Genomic DNA, 19,412 nt, shown 5'->3' on the forward strand with positions numbered 1-19,412 from the left:
AAAGCTTCGAACATAGACTGTGTTCTACGTAGTTAATGAAGAGGCAGGCATAGCTGGGGCCCCAGCAGGTTTTCACGGCTACCCCTCGAGAATGGAGAAAGTGGGAGCAGCCAAAGGAAAAACTGTTGAGGGTGAGGACCAGTTCTGCCAGACAGAGGAGGGAGGTGGTGGACCGGAACTGATTGATTCTTTTGTCAAGAAAAGAGTGGAGAGGTTTGGGGCCTTCTTGTTGGGATACATTTTCTCTAGCTCTTGTTCAAAGCTAACTACGTGAAAAAGTGCAGCATTAACTTCTTCCATCTCAATGCCTTTCCCTCAACTAGGTAAGCAACAGCATAAAGTAGTTACAGCACATTCATCAAAGAGGTTCTTTTAGAACAATCAGTCAGTCCCCTTTCCTTGCTTCTATTTTTCCATAAACTTGAAAATGTTCTACCTTTATCTACAAATCCATAAGACCATAGGATATAGGAGTAGAATTAGGCCATTTGGCCCATCAAATCCAATTCATGTCAATCATATTCACGTGAATCCAATTCCCTTATGCAGACCACCGTATCAATCAATCACTGCATTCCAGATCAGAACCACTGAGGATAAGGTTTTCTTTGATGTCAGATCTTGAAACAATCACTTCAAATCTGTCTCCCCTTTACTTTGCCAATGGAAACACTATCTATCCAGTTACCTGACTCAAGCCCAAATTTTAATTTTCTTTGCTTTAAGGAGAACCAGGGATTCTCAGACGTAACTTTCTTGCTTTTACATCTATTAATGCAGCCAGGTTTGAGGGATGGTTTATTAACTGTCCTGCAATTTTCAAAGATTTATGCACATTTACAGTGCCTATAAAAAGTATTCACCACACCCTCCCCCTGAAATATTCATGTTTTATTGTTTTACAACATTGAATTACAGTGGATCGTTTGGCTTGTTTCGGTACTGATCAACAGAAGACGACTTTCATGTCAAAGTGAAGACAGATCCCTACAAAGTGATCTAATTACAAATATGAAACACAAAATAATTGATTGCATACATATTCACCTCCTTCAAGTTAGTATTTAGTAGATGCACCCTTGGCAGCAATTATTGCTTTGAGTCTGTGTGGATAGGTCTTTATCAGCTTTTAACATCTAGACACTACAATTTCTCCCCCCGTTCTTTACAAAACTGCTCAAGCTCTGTCAGATTGCACAGGGATCGCAAGTGAACAACCCCTTTCAAGCTGAGCCACAAATTCTCAATTGGATTGAGGTCTGGACTCTGACTTGGGCACTCCAGAACATTAACTTTGTTATTTTTAAGCCATTCCTGTGTAGCTTTGGCTTTATGCTTGAGGTCATTGTCCACCTGAAAAACAAGTTTTCTCCCAAGTCGCAGTTCTCTTGCAGACTGCATCAGGTTTTCCTCAAGGATTTCCCTGTATTTTGCTGCATTCATTTTACCCTCTACCTTCACAAGCCTTCCAGGGCCTGCTGCAGTGAAGCATCCCCACAGCATGAAGCAGTCACCATCATACTTCACAGCTGGAATGGCCTGTTTTTGATGATGTGTGGTGTTTGGTTTATGCCAAACATAGCATTTAGTCTGATTGTCTAAAAGCTCAATTTTGGTTTCACCAGATCATACAACCTTTTTCCAGCTGACTTGAGACTCCCACATGCCTTCTGGCAGACTCTAGCCGAGATTTCATGTGAGTTTTTCCTCAACAGTGGCTTTCTCTTTGTCACTCTCCCATAAATCTGCGACTGGTGAAGCACCTGGGCAACAGTTGTTGTATGTGCAGTCTCTCCCATCTCAGCCACTGAAGCTTGTAACTCCTCCAGAGTTGTCATAGATCTCTTAGTGGCCTCCCTCACGAGTCCCCTTCTTGCACAGTCACTCAGTTTTTGAGGACAGCCTGCTCTAAGCAGATTTACAGCTGTGCCATATTCTTTCCATTTCTTGATGATTGACTTAACTGTACTCTGAGATATTCAGTGACTCGGAAAATTTCTTTTACCCATCTCCTGACTTGTGCTTTTCAATAACCTTTTTACAGAGCTGCTTGGAGTGTTCTTTTGTCTTTGTTGTGCAGTTTTTGCCAGGATACTGACTCACCAGCAGTTGGACCTTCTAGATACAGGTGTATTCCTATGACAATCAATTGAAATACCTTGACTGCACATGGTGATCTCCATTTAACTAATTACATGACTTTAAAACCAATTGGCTAATAATAATTTGGTATGTCATATTAAAGGGGACAAATACTAATGCAATCAATTATTGTGTTTTATATTTGTAATTAATTTAGATGACTTTGTAGAGATCTGTTTGACATGAAAGAGTCTTTTTCTGTTGATCAGTGTCAAAAAAGCCAAATTAAATCCACTGTGATTCAATGTTGTAAAACAGTAAGACATGAAAACTTCTTGGGGGGGGGGGTGGGGGGGGAGAGAAATACTCTTTATGGGCACTCTACATCCAGCTCTCTCTGATCCTGCACTCATTTTTGAACCAACTTAAGCATCAGCATTCCTTAACACTGCTTTCCCCGAAGGCTGAACATGTAAAATAAAAGGAAATGTAAAGTAGTAAAGTAATCAGATGTACCCAAGGGCAAAATGTCCAAAATAAAATTGAAGAAAAATGTTTGCAGAAAATTCCACAAAAGAAAAAAAAAGGCACCATTATTCAAAGTTGGGAGAAAAGCTTCACAAGGATCTAAATTTTAAATAAAGCAAAAAAAAAAAAAAAAAAAAAATTTGTATAACCCTGAAAAATCTGAAGTAATGCACAAAATGCTTGATGACTCAGTGGGTCAGATAGCACTGAAGGAAGGAAATGGATACTTGACCTTTTAGATCATTTCCCTTCATCAGGATCAATCTGAGTTCCTTCTGCATTTTGAGGGTTACTGTAAAGAATGACACTGCAAGAATAAAATAACCCACCTGAGTGATCCACCTTAGGTTGTCAGGATGCACAGCGGCAAACTCAGCCCTTAATTCACGTACGATGAATATTTTGGAACGATGAATTAAAAATGAAAACTCACTGACTTCATCCTGGAATTACTTTTGGACATACTCCCATCCCAAGAAAAAAGCCATCAAGTAGGTTATTGGGTTTGCCCAGTTCATGGCTGTATTTAAAACATCAGGTTTCATACTCACTTTCTTTGGCAGAATACACTTCCTCCCAGGTGTAGAGAGACAGATTGACTGGCTGTGTCACCCAGGGGTTCTTCATTAGTTCTTCCAAAGTCAGACGGAGGCAAGGCTCAGGCTGCAGCATAGCTGATACCAGGTTCATAAAATCTACAGAAGAGGAACATAGAAGTTGAGCTGGCTGAAAGAGACATTTACATTTCTCTTAGTTCATATTCAACATTCATCATTTATTGTTGAGTGCACTGATCAGTGCCAATATAGTACTTTGTACAGTTTATACAATTTGGGTTATTATTGTCATATGATCAAGGCACAATGAAAAATCTTGTCTTGCATACAGATCAATTCATTTCCGAATACAGTGCTACAGTACAGAGAGAGTGCAGAACAGATAGTCAGTAAGGTGCAAGTTCACAATAAAAGGTAAATTGTGAGGTCAAAAGTCTATCTTACTGCACTAGGAACCATTCAATAGCCTTATTGTAGGATCAAAGCTGTCCTTGAGGCCGATGGTACGTGCTTTTAGGCTTTTGTATCTACTGCTTGATTGGAATGGGGAGAAAAATAAAATGTCCAGGGTGGGATCTTTGATGATGCTGGCTGTATTACTGTAATAATGAGAAGCGTAGACAGAGTCCACAGATCGAAAGTTGGTTTTGTGATGTGCTGAACAGTGTCCACAACACCCTAGTTTCTTGTGGTCATGGCAAAGCAGTTGCCATACCAAGTCATAATAAGTCTGGACAGGATGCTTTCTCTGGTGTAGCATTAAAAATTGGTGAGGGTCAAAGAGGACATGGCAAATTTCTTTAGCCTCTTGAGGTTGTAGAGCTTTCTTGGCTGTGTCTTCTATGCGGTTGGACTGGACAGGCTATTGATGTTCTCTCTTAACCCAAGGACCACTGATATAAATAAAGCACCACACCTCATCCTGTAGTCAATGACTAGCTCTTCTGGTTTGCTGACATTGTCATGACACCACGTCATTAGGCTCTCTACCTCCTTCCTGAAATCAGACTCATCTTTATTTGAGATATGGCCCACTACAGTAGTATGAACTGCGATGGAGTTAGTGCAGAATTTGATCACACTGTAGCGGGTACATGGGGAGTAATGGATTGAGGATACTAGTGTTGTGGGCACTAGTATTGAGAATAATTGTGGTGGAGGTGTTGTTGCCTATCCTTACTGATAGTGGTCTGTTGGTCAGGAAGTCAAGGATCGAGTTGCAAAGGGAGGTGTTGAGTCTCAGGCTTAGGTGTTTGGAGATGAGTGTGATTGGAAGTATAGTATTGAAGATTGAGCTCTAGTCAATAAACAACAGTCTAATAATAGGCATCTTTACTGTGCAGATGCTCCAGAGATGAGTGCAAGGCCAGTGAGATGTTGCCTGCCATAGGCTTGTTTTGGCAGTAGGCAAATTGTAGCGGGTTGAGGTTTTCTGTAGACCGAATGTAAGATATGTGCCTCTCAAAGCACTTCCTGATGGTAGATGTCAGAGCCACTGGGTGGTAGTCATACCTGATGCTCTATTGGTCATTTTTAAATACTGCAAGATCTCCTTCAGTGTTACTTCCAAGTAATAAATAAATAAATAGGCATCCGTTAGTCTCGTGAGACCATGGATTTGTGCCTTGGAAGGTTTTCAGGTCACAGGCCTGGGCAAGGTTGTATGGAAGACCAGCAGTTGCCCATGCTGGAAGTCTCCGCTCTCCATGCCACCAATGTTGTTCAAGGGAAGGGCACTAGGGCCGATACAGCTTGGCACCGGTGTCGTTGCAGAGCAGTGTGGTTAAGTGCCTTGCTCAAGGACACAACACACTGCCTCAGCTGAGGCTCGAACTAGTAGCTCAGGGGTATGTGGTTTTATGATAATTGATTCTGTCTTTTATGAGGATGAAACATGCAACTGTGAAAATGCAAGGAAAAAGTATGAGAGGAAATATTTGTACATCTAATGAATAAGAGATTGTGTGAAGAACTGAAGAAATGCAACAGAGAACAGAGGCTGAAGTTTCCTTTGAAAGATCAATGAGGAAAAATGATTAGGATGGTGTGAAAGTGTGATGTTATTCTTAATACCACATCAAATTTTACTACATAAAATAATCAAGAGAAACTGCTCAGTAGGTAATGTCAGTTTTTATAGTACTTGTCAAGGCTGTGGTACTAAGTACACATGGAAAATGGAAAAGGAAAAATGGAATAGCAACAAGAAAAAGATGATTAAACATAGTCGGGGGGGAGAAGCACGAAGTTTGGGGTTGATTTCTGTTCGTAAACAACTACTGATTGAATGAATCAATTTAAATTGGCACAACAGAATTATTGTTGAAAGGTAGTCAGTAAATAATAACATTTCCAAGCATTAGAAAAATGCTATTAAAAATAAATTAAAAGCAGAATGCCAAATGCAAGGACTCTGAAAGTAAATAAAAGAAGTGGAGGAAAGACAGGCCAGAAAGCAATAGGTCCTCCATTCTCCCACTGTAAATGAAAAAGCATTATTGCAATGTGTACACTTCTTACATTACTCTCAGGCTCAGCAGTCAGAACAGATTTTGGCATCTTCATTCTGAATTATAAATGGGTGTGTTAGTTGTACATTTGACATTTAAATGTTTAGATATACAGTATTTTACCATTGGAGGCTTGGAAAGGTGGTCTTAGCACAGCTGCTACTGTCTCTTCCACATCACTGAATGGATTCTCTGCGAAGACCAGGGTATACAAGGTCACTCCCAGGGACCACATCTCCAACTCAGATCCAGAATACCTAGACACGGGTAAAAAGAACATGAGATTAATTTATCAGGGAGAAAACTGCTATTACTTCAAGTTTAGAGATATTTGAATGTAGAAAAAACCCCAGCTCGCCAATGGGCAACACACTATAGCTCACAGGAGTAATATGCATCAATCCAATGAAAGAATTCATCACATGAAAGCTTCACTTGCAGTGCACATTGCAAGCACTTATCTTTTTCTCTCGTATTTTCTATTTCATGGAATTCTTCCAAGTATGCTTTCATTTTACTTAGTGAGAATTTATTGTCATAGGTAATTAATTACATGGTACAAGCATATATGAAGATTTTTAATAAGTATTCTGCTAGTAAATATGTCCCTTGTGTTAACTGTGCTCATCTGTGTTTATATGTAGAATTAACCAGAATACAAGAGATGGACCATAAAAATCAGGGTGATCTCGTAACTCAGCATCACCTTCCTCCATTAACACCATACCCTTTCATTGCTCAATATCCAAACCCCATCTAACCTTTGCCTTTGATAGTGATTATCTCTTAATGGAGATTCTTATCCTCATTACAGTTGAATGACCAACCCCTTACTTTGACACTTATGATTCCTGATTCCAGACATCTCATTTAGGGCAAAGATATTGTATTTACCCCATTAAGCTGCATAAGTGTAAATGAGATCATCCCTCATATTTGTAAACTCTAAGCAGGATAGGCTCAGTCTGCTTAATCTTTAGTAGGCCTTCCCCAGAACCTCTTCTGTTTAGTTTAGCCATGAACTTTGTTTGATACACTGGTAGAAAAACAAACTGGTTAACATATTTTAACATGTTCTATTAAAATAACACTGAAATATACCACCTATTTGTGATACATTCATTGAGTAAAAGAATAAAAGGAATAAATTAAGGCTTTCCACCGACAACTTAGAAATTAGAATTGTGGTGTGCATGCATGCATTTTTAAAAAATATATAAAAATAGTTAAAATAAGTGCGCAAATGCAGAAATAAAAAAAGGAGGAGGTATTGTTCATAGGTTCAATGTACATTTAGGAATCGGATGGCAGAGGGGAAGAAGCTGTTCCTGAATCACTGAGTGCGTTGTGTGCCTTCAGGCTTCTGTACCTCCTTCCCAACAGTAACAAAGAGAAGAGGACACGTCCTGAGTGATGGGGGTTCTTAAAGGAGGACGCCACCTTTCTAAGGCACCACTCCTTGAAGATGTCTTGGGTACTAACCAAAAGTTGTAATGTTAGAAAGTTCTACCTGCGGAGGGATGAAAACAAGGTTTACCGATTAAAAAAGAGATTTTGAAAGAAAAAACAACGCAATGCGAGGATGGGGCAGTCTGGACACAGGACAGACAAGGAGAGAAACGCAGCAACGATTAGAAGTTGAAGACATATAATGAAAGAAGGAACACTGTTCAGTTTTGAAATGCATAAAGAGAAACACTTATTAGAAAAACAAGACTTTATCGGTATCTACAGATGCGACAGTATGTTAATAGGAGGGTTAAAAATGTAACCAAGGCAAGTACGTGTCTGATAGAGATATTTAGAAAAGCATATAATTCAGACAACGGTAGTAGAATCATTTCAAGCATGCATAAGGGTTTGTCAAATCTTAAAACACATTCAATTTCATACATTAAAACAAAATGGGAGAAGGAAGGAGGGATAATTACATCTGAGGAAGAATGGACAACAGTATGGAGGTATCAATGGGCATGTACCGGTTCACAGAAATGGAGGGAGTTTGGATGGAAAAACTTGATAAGATATTTTATTACACCCTCTCAGAAATCCCATTATTATAGTAACCTCCCTGTTTGCTGGAGAAATTGTGGAAATCAAAATGCAAACCATTATCATATTTTCTGGGATTGCCTTGTTATCAAAGACTATTGGAGTGGGATACACAATGCCCTACAAGACATTTTTAAATGTGAAATATATTTAAAAATTAGAAAGTAAGACCATATATTTTGGGTATGTACCTCAAGAATGGTTGAAAAGAGATAAATATTTAATGAATATACTGCTGGTGGCTGGTAAAAAGATTCTTACCAGGAAACGGTTATCACAGGAGAGCCCAACTTTAGACACATGGATGGAAATTACAATGGACATTTACAAAATGGAGAAGATAACAGCATCTGTTAATCATAAGTTGGAACAATTTGATTCATACTGGGAAAAATGGTTCAACTACACAACACCTCATAGGCCTGATTTTATTCTCACAAATCAATGAATATGTTGTATATATAAAAAAAAATCACTCCCTACTTGTACAGTTTTCTCCTTTTGTTTGTTCTTTCTTTCTTCTTTTCTATGGGTGTATACATCAGATAAATATTATGTGGAGATTTGTGGCAAATATGATTATATGATATATATGTATAATATCTGAAATACATCTTTTGGAAATGTTTGTTTGATGATGAACTTCAATAAAAAATAAATTACAAAAAAAAAGTTGAAGACATGAACTATTAAGAGTGTAATTAGTAGTGAGCATCTTTACCCTAACTAACTTGAAACCCTCAGGGTGAAACCCCTGGAGGAGAGACAATAGAGATAAAAGATTTATTGAAGCTATGGCTCTAACACGCAGCAGCTTTAATGAGACAATATCAGCAGAGACCAGTGTCCAAAATCCCTACCGTGTAGTCGCGAATTAGTCCTGCGAAATCATACCAAGGCATTTGGACAAGTTTTGTGCACGTCTGTGAATTGACTTTCTGTGGATGATCAACAATTTCATTCCAACCACCAAGAAACCTGATGGTGAGCCACCCAAGATGAAGCACCAGTGCAGGAATGAAATGTGTGATGATGCAGAGCATTTAATATGGTTGGATGTACAAGCTTAATTAGTTAGAGAAATTGGAGTTACAAAGGTTTCTCTAATGAATATCACAGATTCTAATTAAAAAGGAATTTGTTGTGGTTTGATATCCAAGATTTGAAACCTAAATAGAATGTTTGAATTTGGAATTGTTCATATTGTAAATATTTTGTACACTTTTTTCTTACAACCAATACGTTATTTCCAGAAGTGTGTGGTTTCTATTCACTGCCTCCTTTCGATACCTAGAGCCTTCCGATGGCCTATTGGCACCTAGTGTAATTTGATTTTCTCAAAAGTCTGCGACAACTAGTCACACATGATAAGACTGGTGCTGCACAAGTACCCATGATGGAGCTGACTAATTTTACAAGTTTCTCCAACTTTCATACTTCAACCTTCTGCAGCAGCACCCCCACACCCGCCCAGCCCTGCCCATACCAGATGGTGATGCAGTCAGACAGAATGCTCTTCACAGTATATTTGTAGAAGTTGTAGTGTTTTAGTTGACAAACCAAATCTCCTCAAACTCCTAATGAAATGTAGCTGCCGTCTTGCCTTCTTTATAGCTGCGTCAATATATTACATCCAGGTTAGGTCCTCAGAGATATTGACACCCAGAAACTTGAAATTGCTCACTCTCTCCACCCTGGTCCCTCTGAGCATTGGTTTGTGTTCCCTTGTCTTACCCTTCCTGAAGCCCACAATCAGCTCTTTGGTCTTGCTAACGTTGAGTGCAAGGTGGTTGCTGCGACGCAACTCCACTAACTGGTATATCTCACTCCTGTATGCTCTTTTGTAACAATGTGAAGCTTTGCCAAATGGTTGCCTTAACAGCAACCTCAGGGTTGATGGGATTTAAGCTATTCCTAGCCGCACTGTCATGGTTGTAGAGAGAGTAGAACAGTGGGCTGTGGTGTGCCAGTGTTGACTGTCAGCAAGGTGGAGGTGTTATTTCCAATCTGCACAGATTGTGGTCTTCTGGTTAGGAAAGAGGACCAGTTACAGAGAGAGGTACAGAGGCCTGGGTTCTGTAGCTTTTCGATCAGGACTGTAAGAATGATGGTGTTAATTGATGAGCTATAGTCAATGAACAGCATCCTGACATGTGTATTTGCATCGTCCAGGAGATTCAAGGCCACATGGAAAGCCACTGAGATTGCATCTGCTGTTCATCTATTGTTGCGATAGGCTAACTGCAGTAGGTGCAAGTCCTTCCTGAGACAGGTGTTGAGTCCAGCTATGACCGACTTCTCAAAGCATTTCATCACTGTAGATGTGAGTGCTACTGGACGATAGTCATTGAGGCAGCTTACACTGCTCTTTTTGGGCACTGGTATAATTGTCGCCCTTTTGAAGCAGGTGGGAACTTCAATGAGATTGAAAATGTCTGAATACCCCCGCCAGTTGGCTGCCACAGGCTTCCAGAGCCATATCAGGTGCTCCACTGGGCCCTGCTGCCTTGCGAGGGTTCACCCTCTTGAAAGGCAGCCTGACACTGGTCTCGGAGACAGATCACAGGGTCATCATATGCTGCAAGGATCCTCACAGCTGTGGTTTTATTCCCCCTTTCAAAGCGAGCATAAAAGGTGTTGAGTTCATCTGGAGGCAAAGCATCACTGCCATTCATGGGTTTTGCTTTGTAGGAAGTAATGGCCTGCAAACCCTGCCAGAGTCGATGTACATTTGACGTCATCTCTAACCTCTCTCGGAATTGTTTCTTGGCTCTTGAAATAGCCCTCCACAAGTCATACCCGGTTTCCTTATACAGATCTGGGTCACCAGACTTAAATGCCACAGATCTAGCCCTCAGCAGACTACAAACCTTCTGGTTCATCCATGGCTTTAGGTTTGGGAATATGCAGCAAGTTGTTGTAGGCATACACTCATCCACACAGGGTTTAAATGAAATCAAAGACAACTGTGACATACTCATCCAGACTCGCAGATGACTCCCTGAATATAATTCAGTCCACTGATTCAAAGCAGTCCTATAAGCACTCTTGTGCTTCCCTAGTTCAGACCTTCTTGGTCCCCGCTGCTGGTGCTGCAGTCTTCAGTCTCTGCCTTACTCAGGAGTACAGCCAGGTGATCAGACTTACCAAAGTGTGGGTGTGGGATTGCTCTGTAGGCACTCTTGATCTTAGTGTAACAGTGGTCCAGTGTGTTATTTCCTCTGGTACTGCAGGTGATTTGTTGATAATAATCATTTACTGACTTTATCACGCTGGCCTAGTTAAAATCCCCCAAATGATGGGGAAGGCTTCAAGATATGCTGTTTCATGCCTGTTGATTACATCGCTCAGATCGTGTAGAGCCTGTTTGACATTGGCCTGAGGTGGAATGTACACTGCCACCAAAATGATTGCTGAAATCTCCTGCGGCAGTTAAAATGGCCAGAAGTATTCCAGGTCAGGTGAGCAATATTGGAGTGTCACCAACATATTAGTACACCAGAAGCAGTTGAACAAGAGGCATACACCTCCAGTTCTGCTTTTGACAGACTCACCCACCTATCTTGATGATGTGTTGTGAACCTACTCAGATTGCTGCGTCTGGCACGGAAGAGGTTAACCAAGGTTCCGCGTTCCTAATGCCTCTCTGATACAGTACCCTAGATCTAACATTATCAATTTTATTTGCTGGAGACTGTACGATTGCCAGCAAGATAGGTGGTATTGGGAGTTTAAAAATTCATTAAAAAACAAAGAAACAACAAAAAAAAACATATCATCAGACCAGCATGATGACCCCACTTCCACCGGCAGCTTCTTAAAGGGGCAGTATGCCGGCCACAGTCAAGTTCTGATGCGTTTTAAGCAGCAATATATTGTTCAATCATATTATAACTTCATCACTGACTATACAAATCTTAGATATAGTTATGGTTCTCATCCATAGCAGGCTAAAACGAGAATATTTGATCATTTCCATCATTTTCAACCATTTTAGGTTATCTGTGTTTGGCGCCCCAGAAGTGAATGTTAGCATGTTAACATTAGCATGTTAAATCAGGTAGGAGCACATTTTATAAAAAAAAAGCTATAATCAATAGAAGTTATTTATAAATGCCATTATGTGTTATATAGTATAAACTAGTATTTCAGGATGCAAATAGTGGGAACTGAAACTCTAGATAGAAGGAAGAACAGTGTTCTAAATCTTTCACAATACACATTTATCAAAAATATGTGGGAAAAGCAGTTTCCACAGAAGAAAAATCATTTACAAAATGCAGGTCTATTGAGCCAATATGGAGATGCATTAATGTCAACAGCAGATTTCATTGGCTAAATCCTCCTCGCAGTAAGCAGTTTAGTAGGCAAATAGGTAGGAACCATAAATTAAGGTGCAGGATAGGAAGTTTAAAAGACCTTCAGAGTTCAATACTCACGGGTTTCCCATCAGCACCTCTGGAGAGCAGTATTCAATTGTTCCATAAAACGTACGAAAAACTTTCCCAGGCTCCAAATTCACAGCTGAGCCAAAGTCTATAAGCTTAATGGTGAAATTCTCATCAATAATGACATTCTCATCCTTGATATCCCGATGCAGAATGCGCTTACTGTGCAGGTAATCCACAGCGGCCACGATCTGCAACATACAGACCCACACACATCTTAGCCATGTGTAAAAGCAGAACAAAGCAATTGATCAAAATATAGGAAAGAATCCATACCTATCTATTGAGAAATCACAATTAAAAAGTAAGCTTTAGAAAGAATACATAAATCACATTGAAAACATTGATATTTACATCAGTTTTTTTTTTAAAAATGGAATAACCTTAAATAGCTCTTTATGATTTTTATAAATGACAGCGAGGAAGAGAAATGGTAGGTAATGAGTTTGCAGATGATGTGAAGGATGGCGGTGTTTTACAGAAGGTGTACAAGATTGTTGTTGGTTACAACAGAAAAATTGATAGGATGCAGAGCTGGACTGAGAAGTGCCAGATTGAGTTTAATCTGGAACAGTGTGAAGTGATACACTCTGGAAGGTCAAACCTGAAGGCAGAGTATACGATTAATGGCAGGACTCTCAGCACTGTAGAGGAACAGAGGGATTTTGGAGTCCACGTCCTTAGATCCCTCAAAGTTGCCACAAAAGCGAGGGAGTGGTTAAAGAGACATATGGTGTGCTGGCCTTCAATAGTCAGGAGATTGAGCTGAAGGACTGCAAGTTAATACTGCGGCTCTAAAACTCTAGTTGAACTACTTGAAGTATTATGTTCAGTTCTGGTCCCCTCAGTGCAGAGATCGACTAGAATGCTGTTTGGATTAGAGACCGTGGCTTATGAGGACAAGTTGAGCGAGTTACTGGTTTTCTCTTTGGAGTGAAGCGGGATGAAAGGTGACTTGATAGAGGTGAACAAGTTGATTTGGAATAGATAGAGTGGACAGCCAGACACTTTCCACTCAGGGACACAATTTTAAGGTTTACAGTGACTGAGTAGTGGGTGTGTGGAACATGCTGCCAGTGATGGTGGTAGAAGCAGATACATTAGAAGTACTTAATAGATTCTCGGATAGGCACATGGATGAAAGAAAAATAGAGTGGCACAACAGGCTATCCTGACAGCTCCTCTAAAACCTGTGACTTCTACCACCAGAACAAGAGAATCAGAATAAAAATTACTGACATATGTCATAAAATTTGTTTTATGGCAGCAGTGCAGTGCACAACATAAAAATTACTATAAGTAAAACAAATAAATTGTGCAAAAGAGGGATAGAAGGGTAATGTTTACGGGTTCATCCGACCATTGAGTAACCTAATGGTGGAAGGGAAGAAGCTGTTCCTAAAATGCTGAATGTGGACCTTCAGGCTCCTGTACTTACTCCCTAATGGTAGTAATGAGTTGAAGACATGTCCAGGATGGTGAGGGTCCTTAATGAATGCTGCCTTCTTGAAGCACTTCCTTTTGAAGACTTCTTTAATGGTGGGGAGGGTTACGTCCGTGATGGAGTTTGCTGAGTCTCCAACTCTTTACAAACAAGAGAAAAATCTACATGTTGCTTGCAAAAATCCAAGCAACATGCACAAGATGTTGGAGGAACTCAGCAGGCCAGGCAGCATCTGGTTCTGCTGAAGGGTCTCTGCCCAAAACATCGACTACACTTTTCCATAGTTGCTGAATTAGTTCCAGCACTATGTTGCCATAACTCTTTGCAGTCTCTTGTGGTACTGTGTATTGGAGCATTCATACCAGGCAGTAATCCAACCAGTCAGAATGCTCTCTATGATAAAGTCTTTGGTGACATACCAAATATCCTCAAACTGCCAATGACGTATAGCAGGCTGGCATGCCTTCTTCATGATTGCATCAATGCTTTGGACCCAGGATAGATCCTCAGATGTTGATGCCCATGAACTTGAAGCAGCTCACACTATCCACCACTGACCTCTCAGTGAGTGTGTTCTCCTGACTTCCTTTCCAGAAGTCCACAATCAATTCCTTGGTCCTGTTGACATTTAGTGCAAGGTTATTATTGTGACATCAATGACCAACTGCTCCATCTCACCCCTGTACACCACCTCATTGCCATCAGAGAATCTGCAAACAACTGTTGTGTTATCGGCAAATTTATAGATGACATCTGATGAGTCTAGCCACACAGTCATTAGTGTAGAGAGAGCAGAGCAGAAGGCTAAACACACTCCTTGAGGTGCACCTAAGCTATTAGTGAGGAGATTTTATTACCAATCCACACTGATTGCAGTCTCCCAGTGAGATAAAGTTGCAGCAGGAGGTACAGAAAGTCAGGTTTTGAGGCTCGTTGATTACTAGTGAGGGGATGACAGTGTTGAAAATAAAGCAGTCTGACAAATCATTGCTGTTGTTTAGGTGCTCCAAGCTGAGTGAAGAGCCAGTAAGATTGTGTCCACTGTAAATTTGCTTTGGCTATAGGCAAATTTCAGCAGGTCTAGATCCATACTGAGGCACAAGTTAATTCTGGCCATGGCCAACTTCTGATAATATTTCATCACAGTAGATGTGAGTGCCACCAGGCAATAGTCATTCAGCCTGCCCTTCTTGGATTAGATTATGAGGACACTCAGTCCTCATTTATTATAATTTAGAAATGCATGCATTAAAAAAATGATACAATGTTCCTCCGGTATGATATCACAGAAACACAAGACAGACCAAGACTAAAACTGACAAAAACCACATAATTATAACATATTGTTACAACAGTGCAAAGCAATACCGTAATTTGATAAGAGCAGACCATGGGCACGGTAAAAAAAAAGTCTCAAAGTCCCGATAGCCCCAACATCTCATGCAGATGGTAGAAGGGAGAAACTCTCCCTGTCATGAGCTTCCAGCACCACAAACTTGCCGATGCAGCATCCTGGAGGCACCCGACCACAGTCCGACTCAGAGACCGTCCAAAAACTTCGAGCCTCCGACCGGCCCTCTGACACCGAGCACCATCTCTGCTGAGCGCTTCGACCCTGGCCCCGGCCGCCAATCAACAGGCAAAGCCGAGGATTTGGGGCCTTCCCCTCCAGAGATTTCAGATCACACAGTAGCAGCAGCAGCAAAACAGGCATTTCAGAAGTTTCACCAGATGTTCCTCCGTGCTCTCACGTCTGCCTCCATCAAATCAGAATTGGGGCATTGATAATGATTGATATGCTTTTGAAGCAGCTAGAAACTTCTGACTGCAGCAGTGAGAAGTTGAAGATGTCCTTGAACACTCCAGCCAACTGGTTGGCACAGAGAAGCAGGTGCAAGGAAATACCACCAGACTTGGAATCACACAGCCCGTCCTTCATCAATCAGTCTAAATCTAGGCTTTCTTGCCCAACTGCACAATGGAAGAACAATTGCAGCTTCAGGATGGCTCACCATCACCTTTTTAAGGGTAATTAGAGATGTGCAATTAATGTAGTGATATCGAAATCCCAGAAATCAAATTTTAATAACTTGAACAATTTAAAACTAGTGCAGAAAGAGAAAAAACATAGTAATTACATCTTCCTTGATGGAAGTCCACAATCAATTCCTTGATCTTATTAACATCGAGTGCAAGTTGCTGTTGCAACACCACTCAACCAGCTGATCTGTCTCACACCTCATCACCATCCGAAATTCTGCCCATGCTTGGCTCACGGTAAATTTATAGATTATTTTAGAGTTGTGCCTAGACATACAGCTGTGGGTGCAAAGAGAGTAGAGCAGTAGGCTAAGCATGCAGCCTTGAGGTGCACCTGTGTTGATTGTCAGCGAGGAGATGTTATTTCCAATCTGCACTGACTGTGGTCTTTCAAGGAGGAAGTCAAGGATCCAGTTGCAGAGGTCCAGGTTTTGGAGGTTGTTGATTAGTGCTGAGGGTATGATGATGTTGAACGCTGAGCTGCAATGAATAAACAGCAGTCTGACATGGGTATTGTTATTGTCCAGGTGATCAAAGGCAGAGTGGAAAGCCAATGAGATTGCATCTGCTGTAAATCTATCGTGGCAACAGGCAAGTTGCAGCAGGTCCAGCTCTTTGCTTAGGCGGGAGTTGATTCTGGTCACGACCAATCTCTCAAAATACTTCATCACAGTATAAGCCAGTGCAACATAGACAGGTCAATCTGCTCTTCTTGGACACTGATATGATTGTCGCCTTTTTGAAGCAGGTGGGAGCCTCTGACCGCAGCAGAGATTAATGTCCTTAAAAACCTGTGCCAACCAACTGGTAGAAGTGTTCAAGAGCCCGGCCAGGTACACCATCAGGGCCTGACGCCTGGTTTGCAAGGTTTAACCCTCTTAAAAGGTGTTCTGACATCAGGGTCACCAGATGCTGCAGGGATTCGCACAAGTATAGTTTTATTCTCCCTTTCAAAGTGCATAAAAGGTGTTGAACGCATCTGGGAGTGAAGTTTCTCAGCCATTTGTTAGGTTTCATTTTGCAGGAAGTAATGTCCTGCAAACCCTGTCACTGCCGAATCCATCTCCAACTTCAAGTGGAATTGTTTTTCGCTCTTAAAATTTCCTTCCAGAGGTCATACCTGGATTACTTGTACTGTTCTGGATGACCAGTCTTCAATACCACAGATCTCACCCTCAGCTGATTATAAACCTCCTGGTTCATCCATGGCTTTTTGTTTGGGCGTGTCTAGTTATGTTCTTGAAGGCTCATCCACACAAGTCTTGATAAAGTCGGTGACAATGGTGGCGTTTTTAATTCAGACTGACCACCTCATCTTCTTGGTCCTCACCACTGGCGTTGTGGTCTTTAGTCTCTGCCTGTACACTGGGAGTAGAAATACAGCCAGAGATGGCATGGTAAGTGTTTTTAAAATGGTAGTACAACAGCACTCAAGTGTGTTGGCTCCTCAGGTTCCACAGGTGTTATGTTGGTGGTTGTTATTCAGAGACTTCAGGCTGGCCTGGTTGAAATCCCCTGCAATTACAGGGAAGGCATCAGGGTGTGCTGTTTCATGACTGATGATCACAGTGCTCATCTCTTCAGTGCCTACCTGCCATTGGCCAGAGGTGGAATGTACATTACTACCAGGATGACTGGAAAACTCCCTCGGCAGATAAAGCAGATGACACTTAACTGCAGGATATTCCAGGTCGGGTGAGCAGAGACAGAAACGCCTTGTCTGTGTACCATGATGAGTTGATCTTAAGCATACCCCAACCTCTACCTTTAGAAAATTCAGATGTCCTGTCTTTGCAGTGAAATCCTCAAACTGCAGCACTGTGTCCAAAAATGATGGGAGTGAGCCACACGTTCTGTGGAGCAAAGCACACAGCAGTCCCTGATGTCCCGCAGGTACTGCAATCTTGTTCTGAGGTCTTCAATTTTATTTTCCAGAGACTGTACATTAGCCAGCAGGGTAGTCAGGAGCTGGGGGGGGGGGGGGGGGGGGTGTCTAAGGCCTCTGCATTCCAATCATACTTGTAGCACAACTCACCCTCTGTTTTCTTAACGGGGAATTGCACTCATGACCCGAGTTTGCCATCCAGGGTCTGCTGATTTTGAGGATCGATAGTTTTTTTTTTTAAATGTCATAAAACAAAGTTGCTTACTGCAGAACCCATGGCTGTGATTGTTCATTTGGGCTGTAGTAGTTGTAAACTGGAATATCTGATGATTCCCATTGGAGCAGCACACAGAGTTGCCACTTATCGGCACCATCTTACACATTGATATCTTATCCACTGATTACCTTTTCCCATGATTGCAGATCTCAGGTATTGTAACATAGACCCATTTCGCCAGTGGACTTGGGTACAGAGAGAGTCTAAACCTTCAGGTTCCTTAATTTTCTGTCTTGGCAAAAAGCTGTTTAGTTACCCTAAAGGCTATGCGAAGCTCAAAGTTACACAAAGTTCTCCAATTTCTGCAGGTGCTTATTCCAGTGAGGATGTACCACAGTGAAGTTCATTGGCTTAGGCTGAATTGATTCCACAGCAGTTAAGCATTGGAACATTGTCATATAGAGAACCCTTATCATAGTGCTGTAACACAAGGCCAGTACAAAGATTTCAATCTTGGATCAATGTGCTCCCTTATCTCGATTTTGCAGCTATCTGGTTGCCCTTGCAGACTAAATTGGGCAGCAGGACAACAGAAATTGTGATTTCTATTAATATACATTTGGTAAAAATATGTAGAACTGTAATGCTGGTCATCTAACATTTTTTTCTCATTACCTGTCTGAATATGAAGCTGGATAAGGGTTCATCCAAGTCTGGCTGCTGGTCAATGAATTCAAAGAGGTCCAGACCAGTTCCATGTTTCTCCATCACTAGTTGAAAAAAATTCAGATTCTCAAACACATCAAGTACCTGCAGAGATTATAAAGAAACATAATTGAATTTGCAACTCTTGTGACAATTCCACTAAGCAACATCGAAAGAAATCATTTTGCACACTGCGACCCACATTCAAGTAACACAAGAACACTGTGCTTACAATAACAAATATCACATGAGCACTTGGTCACGAGAAAGAAGAGCGGCATGGCTATTCAATACATGCACATAACTTTAAGCAGCTGCAAAATATCACAGAAACACAGAGATCACCACCTATTTTCATAAAGGAGGATGCAAGGAATATGGCATCATTAGCATCTTTCACCAGAAGGGACCCTCGCTCGTTTATCTGGATTTAATTAAAGGTGTTTGCATATTGATACTTACCAGTCAGAACTTGGCACAAGACACCCCAAGCCAAAACAGTGAAATGTTAAAAGGGCTAATGGAAAAAAAACACTGACCTTAATTATGTTGGGATGGTTGAGTCTTGCTAGAATTGCAATTTCCTGACTCACTCTGCCTAGGTCCACGTCATCAACCCAACAGTCCTCAACAATCTTGTCCTTTCGAATAAACTTCACCACAACCTGAAAATACAGAACACACTGATACTGTACAATCACAAATATAGTTAAGCATTTTTAAAAATATATTAGCAGTCATTGTTGGTAGCAAACTGAGCTATAAATGTCGTGTTGCAATGTTCTTTGTATGTTGGAGGTGCTGGGAGATTTGGAAAGCAAAAGAGCGAACTGTATGATATTAATCTTCAAGAAATGACATCAATCCCTCATCATCTCCTTGTGCAGGGTTGAAGCAATATTTATAAATTGGTGTGAAAGAAGCAAAAGCCACCATACAGCCCT

General features: G+C 41.1%; 1 protein-coding gene across 5 annotated transcripts in view; it reads right to left on the reverse strand.

Moving 5' to 3' along the window:
- Positions 1 to 19,412, reverse strand: part of pask (PAS domain containing serine/threonine kinase) — a 67,720-nt gene that overhangs the window by 5,892 nt on the left and 42,416 nt on the right. For all 5 annotated transcript variants that reach the window (XM_072255789.1, XM_072255787.1, XM_072255788.1 and 2 more), the window contains exons 15-19: positions 19,008 to 19,133; positions 18,439 to 18,573; positions 12,169 to 12,368; positions 5,801 to 5,934; positions 3,162 to 3,305 (exon numbers count right to left, since the gene is read on the reverse strand). In XM_072255789.1, the coding sequence (XP_072111890.1) occupies positions 3,162 to 3,305; positions 5,801 to 5,934; positions 12,169 to 12,368; positions 18,439 to 18,573; positions 19,008 to 19,133 (739 nt within the window). The remainder of the gene's footprint in view (positions 1 to 3,161; positions 3,306 to 5,800; positions 5,935 to 12,168; positions 12,369 to 18,438; positions 18,574 to 19,007; positions 19,134 to 19,412) is intronic.

This window comes from Mobula birostris, chromosome 4 (assembly GCF_030028105.1).
Source record: "Mobula birostris isolate sMobBir1 chromosome 4, sMobBir1.hap1, whole genome shotgun sequence".
Lineage (NCBI taxonomy): Eukaryota > Metazoa > Chordata > Chondrichthyes > Myliobatiformes > Myliobatidae > Mobula > Mobula birostris.